A 12006-nucleotide genomic window follows, 5' to 3' on the forward strand; every position below is an offset into this window, starting at 1 on the left:
TACTTCTCTGTAAGCAAACATTAGATATGGGAGCCACTGGTCCCAATCAGAACCAGAGTCACTGACAAACTTGTGGAGCATCTGTTTTAAGGTCTGATTGAAAAGCTCGGTTAGACCATCGGTCTGTGGATGATATGGTGTTGTTCTTAAGCCTCTGATGCCCAACAGCTGGTATACATCCTTCAGGAGCTTGGACATGAAATTTGTGCCCTGGTCCGTAAGTATTTCACGGGGGAACCCTACCCTGGAGAAGAACTGCACCAGACAGAATGCAACAGTCTTGGCTTTGACTGACTTGAGGGGGAACACTTCAGGATATTTTGTGGCATAATCTGTAATGACTAGCAGAAACCGGTTACCAGACTTGCTCTTTTCTAGTGGACCGACCACATCCATACCTAGTCGTTCGAATGGAGTGCCTATAACTGGTAATGGCTGGAGAGGTGCTTTGGCATAGTCCCGCTTTGCGGTCAACTGGCATTGAGGGCAGCTCCGACAGTAGGCAGCTACATCTCTACGTAGGCCAGGCCAAAAAAGAATTCTCTGTATGCGGGCAGTGGTTCTATGCTTTCCTAGGTGGCCAGCCCAGGGAATGGAATGTCCCAGATTAAGTATTATTTCCCGGGTCGCTTTTGGAACCACCATCTGCTCAGTGGACTTAGTCTGGCGATAAAGGATACCTCGCTGTAAAAAGTAGTTATCAGGGCCACTCTCAAGTCCAGCCTCAACTTTCCCTCTCCCTTTAGCCTTGGATAAACAGCCAACTAGGCTGGGGTCTGCTTGTTGCATGTCAATAATGTTGGTCGGTATTCTAAAGCCTAGGGGAAGCTCTGGGTTTGGTTCACCTTGGGGATGGACAACAGTACCTTGAAACTTCTCTCCTTTCCTTTGCTTGCGGGGTTTCCGTGGTTTACCTGGTTCTGCCCCCACCTCTACATCATAGAATGGCAGCACAGCAAGTGTCTGATCAGGTTCGGTCGTCTGCTTAGCCTGAGCTCGGGTGAGGGCAGCATTGCAGGTCTGACGGGACTGCAGCAAATAAAACGGCACCGGCAAGTCGTTTCCTAATATGACAGGAAAGGGTAGGTTATTGGAAATGCCAACAGTGAGCAGGTAAGCTTGTCCCTGTACCTTAATATACAGATCAGCAGTGGGGTATGCCTTTTCATCCCCATGCACACAACATATGGGAACTGTTTCTGAGGTGCGCACTTGATGGAGTGGTACATACTGCTGATGAACCAGAGTTTGTTCACTACCCGTGTCGATCAATGCCCTGAGCTCCTGGCCATTGATTTCCACTGTGATCTCCCTTGTGGGCTGCTCATACTTCCACTCGGGCTCAGTCCTGTATCGTGGAGCATAGCATAACTGGGTCAGCTTGACAGGGTTTTTAGAGCACATGGGCTTGGTATGCCCTTCCTGCCCACACAGATAACAAACAGGCACTTTTGAGCTGGAGTATCTGACAGTCATTGGCGGGTTTCCCCTTTGGGGAAACTTACCCACATCGGTGGATGCTTGGCGAGTGGCCTGCGGGAATGAACCCGGTCGCCACGGCTCCTTGGCTACCTTCCATGCAGCATTGGTCCACGGTTGGTTATTCCGTCTGGCGGCCACAAAGATGTCAGCCAGACGAGCTGCTTCTGCTGCCGTACCAGGGTCATGTTCCCGGATCCACACCTGTAGCTCAGGGGACAACATTCTCAGAAACTGTTCCAATATCATGGTTTCTCCAATGTCCTTCACAGTTTTGCCTTTAGGCTGGACCCATTTGTCATACAGTTCTTTTAGCCTTACATAAAGCTCTTTAGGGGTCTCGTTGGACTGCACCTCCCATGATCGAAACCTCTGTCTGTTTCTGGGTTAATATCATACTTCTGGAGAATGGCTGTTTTGACTTGGTCATAATCAAGTGAGTCATCAGCATCCATGTTTACATAGGCACTCCTGGCCTTACCAGTGAGTAGAGGAACCAGTCGAAAGGTCCAATCTGCTTTATGCCACCTACAGGCACCTGCAATGCGCTCAAAAGTTACTAGAAAATGTTCAATATCATCTGAATCAGTAAATTTTTCCAGTCTGGGTTCCTGGGGAACTCGATACTGACCAGAGAGGCTGCCCGTGTGTTGGCTGGCTCCAAACAGTAACTCTGCCTGTGAGGAGTCACGCTGTGGTTCCACGCCTGTAGGTGAGTCCTCTGGGGGTGGTAACGTGGCTGGGAAGGTACGTGCTGTGACTTCCAACTGAAGTAGAGAGAACTGGTGCTGGATGTCTTTAACCCACTGCCCTTGCCTTGCTGCTTCTTCCTCCATTCGGGTCTCCCTGACCTGTTGCTGGCCCATAAAGGCTCGGAGGATGTTGGATAGGTCTGTTAGGGTGGGTTCTCCACTGACACCTACAGGTGGCTCACCGGCCCCTCCAGTTGCTCCAGGTTCTTCCCCATCGTCGTTTTCCACATTGTTTTCTGGTACTTCTGGTACAGCCGACTGCTGCCCGGGGTTCCCCCTTCCCCTTCCTCGCCGCATTTTCTTCAGGGAAGCAAGGGAAGGGAAAAAAAAAATAGTAATTCCAAAAAGAAAACACCGTCCTCGGCGTGCTGATCCCACCGCTGTCACCATTTGTAAGGGACCAAGCAGCCAGACAAGGAGGACACAGTGGTTTTGGCAAAAAATAAGGGTTTTATTTTACCCATTTCAAAAACATAATTTAAATATAACATAAATGGTCCAAATAATACAGCAGGACAAAACAGACCTGAACAGAACAGAAGACCATGACAACTAAGAACTCAAAACTATATATAGGCCCTGGCCAGATACATTAATCTAAGTGGGCTAATTGATAATTAATATTTTACGAAATAATATCTTACACTTCTAATTAATCTAATAAACAATAAACACACAACACAACTACCAAACTGCACAACTAATAATCTTAATTAATAAGGAAATACATATAAGGAAACTAAATTACAATACAATAAACCCCCCCGACATCTCCCGCGACATGGTTTGGTCCACCAACCCCATCCGGCCATTTAGGACCGATCAGTCGCAGGTGCTCTGTTTGCCCAGAGTGGGGATGGCTGGCTGCAGTGTTGGAGAAAACAAACAATGAACAACATGCATGCACTTAACCATGTAAGTCAAATAATAAAGAATGGATATGATATCAGTACGCAAGTCTATGTGTCGTGTGTCATTATGTGAAATAGAAATTGTGTATGTGTATCATGAATGTAAACGTGTACAAACATTAACTAACTAAACAAACAATACGGTTAACATGTGCGGGTGCGGTGCACAGACGTATCCGCCACACAATGTAATAAAAAAAGTCAACCAACGAACTCGATTCTTGTACCGGATCTCCTCACTGGTAAACAAGAATACCCTGAAGACTCTGGCAGGAGCACTCATTCAAGGGTACTACGACTATGCTTGCACCTCATGGTACCAAAGCACCTCAAAGGCGCTAAAAACACAATTACAAACATCTCACAACAAACTGGTCAGACTACTGCTTGACCTTACTCCTAGAACCCACCTCACCCCTGCCCACTTTGACAACCTAGGATAGCTTAGAGTAGATGACAAGAGTACAGCAACTTGCAATGGGCCTGGTCTACAAGATACACGACCAAGGTACCCATGTACATGTCAAAATACTTCCCAAAGGTCAGTGAATACCACGATCACAACACCAGAGGGAGCTCCACAAATCATGTTAAACCCAGATTCGGCTCAAACAAGGGATTAAACACGTTTCGCAATTATGCCACATCAATGTGGAACGCCCTACTCAAAGCTGTAAAGGAATGTGAATCACTACCCACTTTCAAAAACACTCTCAAAAAACACCTACGGGAGACTGCAATTCGAAACTGGCCCCTGTAAATGTCCTAACCCCCCCACCCCCTCCTAATAGTCTCCTCCCCCCGCATGTATATATTCTCTCCCCACCGTATGTATATTTCTCTCTCACCCACCCCCTCCTAATGTACAGTCTCCTCCCCACCGTATGTATATATTCTCTCCCCACCGTATGTATATTTCTCTCCCACCCACCCACCCCCTCCTAATGTACAGGAGGGGGTCCCCATCATATGTATATACTGTCAGGATCTATGGGTAACAGTACTGTATATTTGCATATCGTATATGTCACAAATGTAACAGTACTAAATACCTGTATGTCATGTATGTCCCTATGCCATAAATGGCATGTATGTTGTGTATGTCATAAATGTCACTATGAATTGAAAATGGGGGACCCTGATGTAAACAAGACAAACGTCTTTCTCTGGTCTGCATCCCCTTAACAATTGTGTGTATTGAGCCGTACTGTATTGTACCCATTCTGCAATCTGTTAAATAAAGTTTTCATTCATTCACCCCCAGGAGAAGGGGACCACTCCTCTGCACGTGGCGGCCAAGGCGGGCCAGGTCCTCCAGGCCGAGCTGCTGGTGGTTTATGGAGCCGACCCTGGAGCCCCCGACATCAACGGCCGCACACCCATGGACTATGCCAGGTACACTACAGTGAACACACACACACACACTTTTCATCTACCGGTCACAGTGTGTCTGGTAGAGTAAACTCACTTGTTGGCTTCTGTATATTTTTCATCATGACACTCGGATACACACACACACAGACACATGTATGCAAATACACACATAGCATATACAAGTACATACAAACAACAACAACAACAAAGTACTTCACAGTAACGTGAGTACATGCATAACCAGCGGCTAGTTATATTTACCCATTGAGCTATAGTAGACCAAACACACCCACTCACTCATACAGACATTTATTACATGGAAAGATGTATATGAACACAACAACCACACGTGTGTTGCAGGCAAGCAGGGCAGGTGGAGCTGGCTGAGCGGCTCGTAGAGTGTCAATATGAACTGACTGACAGACTGGCCTTCTACCTGTGTGGTCGACGTCCAGGTAACCCACAGGACCTTGTTCATTGTTCAACGTGCCCCTGAGCAAGGCATTTTACCCCTGTGGATCTTTCACCGTGACCTCTCTAGAAAGTGTATCATTAATAGTTACTATGCTGCGATTATATTCTATTGTATGTTGACTCCAGCTCTCTCCCTCTCTCCAGATCACAAGAATGGCCACTATATCATTCCACAGATGGCAGACAGGTATGGTTTATGACACTGGTTATATCAGTATACGTGTTATCAGTGGAGTTGGTGCTTGCGTATGTGTTTAAGTTCTATGAAGGTTCTCTTATCAAGCATTGGGTGTGTTTTTAAGTCTATTTGAAAATCTTTGCAGCTGCTTTACATGGCATGCCTTTGTGACTCTTTGCTTGTCTTTGATTTTTTTCTACACCTCTTATGCATGAGTGAACTTGGAATCCTGCAGTTCAGTATTCTACCACTAGGCTGTGCCATAGCATCGCCTCTTGGCGAGGGGGGAAATAGGGGAAAGTGTCTGGCGCTTGTCTACTAAATCTGTCTGTTTCTGTTCTGATCTAAGCCACTATGGCAGACCTAACTCCAATGATTTGGATACATGAGGTACACTTAATTTGTTCAGCCTGAGCTGTGGCGTTGATTCAAGAGTCTTAAAAAGTGCACGGCATGATGAATCAAGCTCATTACTTGGCTCAACTGTTTGAAATATCTGAGGTGTGCTTTCTTTACAAAGTCTGAACTGGTTTGAAGGAATACTCCCAAAAGGTTTAATCTAGTGGGCATTTAAGGGGAAGTAAATGAAGCCCACTTCAGATGAAACTGATATTTGAAATGGGTGGATGCTACTTCAGCTGTCAGTCTAAACTTCAACTGTACTTTGTTCTGTTCTGGTTAATGGGAGCTCTTGATAATAACCTTTTATTGAAGCCATTTTGATGTGGGCTCTATACCTTTCTCTCTCTTTTTTTCTCTTTCTTCCTTTTTCTCACTCGTGTTCTGTTCTCTCCATCTCGCTGCGCTTGTGGAGACAGAGCTCGTCCTAAGTGCCCAACACAGAGGTATCTTCACTCTCTCCCCTTTACTGCTTTAACCCCTTCCTGTCTCCCCCTTCCTGTCTTCTCCTCCTCACTGTTTCCCACTGTATGCTGTAGTCAGTCATCCAGTCACCTGCTGGTCTCAGGTATGTTTCCTACTGTATGCTGTAGTCAGTCATCCAGTCACCTGCTGGTCTCAGGTATGTTTCCTACTGTATGCTGTAGTCAGCCATCCAGTCACCTGCTGGTCTCAGGTATGTTTCCTACTGTATGCTGTAGTCAGCCATCCAGCCTCATGCTGACCTCGGGTATGTTTCCTACTGTATGCTGTAGTCAGTCATCCAGTCTCCTGTTGGTCTCAGGTATGTTTCCTACTGTATGCTGTAGTCAGCCATCCAGCCTCATGCTGATCTCAGGTATGTTTCCTACTGTATGCTGTAGTCAGTCATCCAGTCTCCTGCTGGTCTCAGGTTGTAGAGGTGAGGGAGGGTATGACATTGAATGTTTTTGTACATGTTTTGTGTGTTGTGTGTTGATCGCATGATGGGCTATGATTAATCACAATTATTGCAATATATGCAAATAAAATATGCACATGTAGAGGCTGTGTTAATGGAGAAATCCATAACAAAATGTTTAGTGGAAGTAATCATTGTATACTGTACCTGTATGCCGTGACAATTAAAACTCTTGACTCTTGACTTGACTTGATTAACACTTTGACTGCCCAAGCTTAATTCCTTTTTACCCCCTTGAATGCCCAAGGCCACTTCAATGTTAACGTTAATATCGCCTAATCTATGTTTTAAATTATGGCTGTGTCTAATCTGCCCGTCGCATTATCAATGACCTATTTCCAGTCAACATTGTCGAAGCAGATTGTTTTTTTATCGGTTCATTTCCGTTTCATAGCATTTAGAAAACCCCTCGTTTTCACGGAGAAAAAAGAGGTTTCCATGATAATCGCCTTTTACTGGAATATTCTAGAACGTTGTCATTGTTCGGCCTATTTATGAATCGTTTTCAAATAAACGCTAGATTATCGATAGTATATGTGTACGCATGCACGCTCATGGCGCGCGCTGAAAATCGCTTCTCCTATTTCCTGACGGCGCACACAGTCGAACAGCGATATCACATAATCACATAAAAGCTTATATATCCGTGAAAACGGGTCTGATTATCCTTAGACTTGTAACATAGATTCCTTACCTGAGATCAGATGGTATCCAAATGGATTATTCCAATTCCTGATCGCCATTCGAAAAGATTGCTCCTTTTAGTGATCCACTGTGTATACAGTAAAACACATATTCCCGCGGCTCCGAGAGTCCAGCATGAAGCTGGTAGATGCCGGCTGCGTGAGTGAGAAGTAAAATGTGGAGTGCTGGTTTTTTTTTCTCATTCATTTTCATTGAGTTCAATCCAAAAGGGTGAATTACCACCTGGGAGACGATAGGGGGCGCTTTTTTCACATCTGAGCGCCTGAGGTAGCTGAATTTCCAACGGTAGACTTGGTTGATGAAATATGATTTCAGATCGCAAAAAAAAAAAAAGAGAAAATACGAGAATTCTCGTGAGTGGGCATTCAACCCGCGGGGGGTAAACCCGAGAAATCTTGGGCGTGGCATGCAAAGTGTTAATACTTAACGGTCACAGGAGTCTTTAGGAACGTTGAATAAAATCCATTTTTTAATAAGTTTTTTCTCTGAAGTGACTGCTTCAATTGGCTATGCAAATCACGCCAAACTACTTTGAGAAAGACAGTGATGCTGCACTAGCTTTTCAAACATAACCACAGTACTACACTCTGAGTCCCCTATGCCTTCTATGTGAAATCAGGTTTTTCAGAGATTGCAATGATTTCAGTCATATTAGTCATTTCTTCTTTTGGTAAAGATATCTCCACTACCTGAAGGACTGTAGATGATGGCCTACATCTAATGGCTACTTAATGTTTAAAAGAGGTTATTTAATTGTTGTCTGCCTGGTGTTGCCTTGTTTTTCCAATGTAAAACAATGTTGATTCTATATAGTCTTTGTCAACTTGTGTGTTCAGATAAATGATGGAAGCCTATATTTTAAACTGTATATAACCTGGTTTATGCAGGGTTCAGTCCTACGCAGAATGCTCTATCAAGCTTTATGTATATAGTTATAATTATCGATATTGATCAATATGATTCACATTTGGCCATTAGCCCAGCCCTACACAGTCAGAGGAATTCTAAATAATGATGTCAGAGCCCCTATCCCTCTCCTTTAAATCTGATACCAAACCCATCCCACCCTCTCCTATTCTCAGCTTTGTCTAGCAAACCCATACAGACACCTCCTCACCTCTCTATCTCTCTCCATGTCTCATCTCCTGCTCATCCCTCCACCCCTCCCTCTTAATCTCCCTCGCCCCTTAATCTCTGTCACTGGTGGTGGTGGTCTGACTGCTTGTATCTGCGTCCCACAGCCTGGACCTCTCAGAACTGGCCAAGGCAGCCAAGAAGAAGCTCCAAGCGGTGAGTATGGTCATCTTTAGTACCTGGACTTAACATTACACGATAGCACCACCACTACATTTAGATTAGGGTCATCTTTAGTACCTGGACTTAACATTACACGATAGCACCACCACTACATTTAGATTAGGGTCATCTTTAGTACCTGGACTTAACCTTACACGATAGCACCACCACTACATTTAGATTAGGGTCATCTTTAGTACCTGGACTTAACCTTACACGATAGCACCACCACTACATTTAGATTAGGGTCATCTTTAGTACCTGGACTTAACCTTACACGATAGCACCACCACTACATTTAGATTAGGGTCATCTTTAGTACCTGGACTTAACATTACACGATAGCACCACCACTACATTTAGATTAGGGTCATCTTTAGTACCTGGACTTAACATTACACGATAGCACCACCACTACATTTAAATTAGGGTCATCTTTAGTAACTGGACTTAACATTACATTATAGCACCATCACTACAGAGCGCCTACAGAGTTGTGTGTCGGACAGGCTGGTCAGCAACACCGGGGCCCCGCAGGGGACAGTCCTCTCTCCCTTCTTCTTCACCGTCTACACCAACGACTTCCACTATCGGTCAGAGTCCTGCAACCTTCAGAAGTTTTTTGATGACTCTGCGATAGTGGGATGTATTAAGGATGGTGATGAGGAGGAATACCGGGCACTGGTGCCGGACTTCGTCACATGCTGCGATAAAAAACACCTTCAGCTAAATGTGACAAAGACCAGGGAACTGGTTGTGGATCTGGGGAGGAGGAGTGCATCTGTGACCCCCGTTTCCATCAGGGGAGTCTATGTGGACTCGGTTGAGGATTACAAATACATCGGTGTACACATCGACAATAAACTGAACGGGTCAAAACACACAGAGGCACTCTACAGAAGGCTGAGATCCTTCAATGTCTGTACAAGGATGTTGAGGATGTTCTACGAGTCGGTGGCGGGCGCCTCCTTGTACGCTGTGACCTGCTGGGGCAGTGGACTGAGTGCAGGGGACGCAAACAGGCTGGATAAGCTGGTCAGGAAGGCCAGTAACCGGGTAGGGGTGGAGCTGGACTCTAGTGGTGGTGGCGGAGAGGAGGAGCCTTGCTAAGCTCCATGCCATCAGGGACAACCACTCCCACCCACTATACACAGACTTGGCTGACAGAAGGAGCACGTTCAGTGCTAGACTAAGACTCCCGAGATGTAGCACTGAACGGCACAGGAAGTCCTTCATTCCGACAGCCATCAGACTTTACAATGCATCACTGTGCATCGCTGAGCACAGGGTGACAGTTACCATCTTCCTGGACTTTTACTTTTAAAACATCATTATTCAATATTACACTTACTGTACACTTACTGTATATTTCTGTATATTTTACTGTATATTTATATTAGAATGTATATATACATAACATAGGAAATGTATACCCCGGACCGTATTTTATTCTTAGGCTTATTTTATTCTTTATTCTTAAGCTTATTTTTACTCTATTCGTGACTTGTTTTTTTCTACCTAAATGTTTACAGTGAGTGATTTGTAGTGCCAAATTTCCCTCGGGATGAATAAAGTATTTCTATTTTATTCTACTACATTTAAATTAGTGTCAGCTTTAGTACCTGGACTTAACATTGCACTATAGCGCCAAGCAGTGAGTAGGGTCAGCTTCAGTACCTGGACTTAACATTTAAGCATTCAGTGTTTCCCACAGGATTTTCAGAGACTATGGGGGGTGAACCTCCGCCCTCTAGGGGGGTCCGGGGACATGCCTCCCCTGAATTTTGTACATTTTAAAGTTAAATGCATCAATCTGGTGCACTTTGAGAGACAAATAAAGAGGCTAGATCTATGATGAACTTTGTGCTCAAAACACAAAATCGACTAGAGCTTCCCAATCCTCTCCTTGAAGCACCCCAGCCGTTCAATGTATTTGGTAAATTCCACCACCAGCACACCTGATTCAACTTAACTAGCCCTGTATTAGTTGAATCAAGGTGTGCTGGTGGTGGAATTTAACAAATACATGGAACGGCTGGGGTGCTTCGAGGAGAGGATTGGGGAACCACTGGACTAGAGCATACATTTGAGCCATCAAAGAAATGAGGCAAAAGCGGTTACCTGTGTTGAACTGGTTTATTTTTTAGAAGAAAACAAGAATATAGTGGATTACTATTACGACTACTACCACTGCCAATACTACTGATGCATCCCTATTGGCAATTTTTTTTTTTTGTTAATAGTAAAAAAAATTATATATATGTTATTACATTTACATTACATTACACTGCGGGCCACCACAGTCTAGGTCATTAATGGGAAACCCTGGCATTACATCACGCGCATGAGTGTGTTATGAGAATTAGAGCATGCCTAGGGGTGGTTCTTAGGCCCGAGGCGCAGCCGAGGGTCGTTAGACCCCCCTAGGCATGCTCTAATTCTCATAACACACGACTACAAGTGGTGTAATGGCTTTTATACAATTGGCGCATTCATCCAACCTTATTGCTATACAATAAACACACATTAATTGAAGATTTATTGACAACCATCCACAGAAAAAGTAGTTTCAAAAAAAATAAAGAAGAGAAGTTGCCTCTGTGTGTAGAAGCAGCTCAGAGGTGCGCTGTTTCAAGGCATGCTATCTAAGAATGAAGTGAGCGTGTGTTATTGTATTGATTGATTGAAAATCTTATTACAGATAAGACAGTGCTTACATCTTTATACAATTGCCGAATTCATCCAACCTTATTGCTATACAATAAACACATTAATTGAATGGAGATTTATTCACAAAACCATCCGCAGAAAAAGTAGGTGAAAAAAAAGAAGAGAATTTGCCTACCTATAGGGAGGCAACTTCTCTTCTTCTTTTTTTGAACCTACTTTCTATAGAAGCAGCTCGGAGATGCGCTGTTTCAAAGCATGCCATCTAAGAATGAAGTGAGCGTGCGTTATTGGAATGATTGATTGAAAATTGTATTAATGTCCGCCTTGTTTCGAACTGGTTATGCTTTGGCCCTCTTTCGAAGTCGGTTATGCTTAGAGTTTGGAATCAGGGCTGGTGGTCTATCGCCCTGCTCTAAAGATAAACTCTTAAGCATAACCGACTTCGAAAGAGGGCCAAAGCATAACCAGTTCGAAACAACAAGGCTTCAAAGCATGCCGTCTAACAGTGAAGTGAGCGTGTGTTATTGGATTGATTGATTGATTGATTGAAAATTGTATTAACAGTGAAATGAGTGTCCTTTTGACGAATGGCATCTAACAACACACTTCGCACGATTTATATTTTGTTTCACAATGACTCATGACCAACCAATTACATAATCCAACATTGTGTAAGCAACTAACACATTCCACGTGACAGAATAGTTTTTGAATGAGTCGTTATGACTCTTATCAATACATCCATTCATAAAGATTATTGTCCGCCATCTTGGTTTCATTCCTAAAAACTCGAATGGCGGAGTGATTGTAATTCGGTTGTGGGCGGGT

At 44.1% G+C, this 12006-nt stretch overlaps 1 protein-coding gene across 1 annotated transcript in view; it reads left to right on the forward strand.

The window, feature by feature from the left end:
* git1 (G protein-coupled receptor kinase interacting ArfGAP 1) overlaps nt 1–12006 on the forward strand; it is an 88459-nt gene that overhangs the window by 43907 nt on the left and 32546 nt on the right. Inside the window, exons 6-9 of the mRNA XM_084319472.1 lie at nt 4407–4537; nt 4877–4971; nt 5135–5177; nt 8454–8502. Coding sequence (XP_084175598.1) covers nt 4407–4537; nt 4877–4971; nt 5135–5177; nt 8454–8502 — 318 coding nt within the window. The remainder of the gene's footprint in view (nt 1–4406; nt 4538–4876; nt 4972–5134; nt 5178–8453; nt 8503–12006) is intronic.

The sequence above is a fragment of the Notolepis coatsorum genome, assembly GCF_963971535.1.
Source record: "Notolepis coatsorum genome assembly, chromosome: 1".
NCBI classification, from domain to species: domain Eukaryota; kingdom Metazoa; phylum Chordata; class Actinopteri; order Aulopiformes; family Paralepididae; genus Notolepis; species Notolepis coatsorum.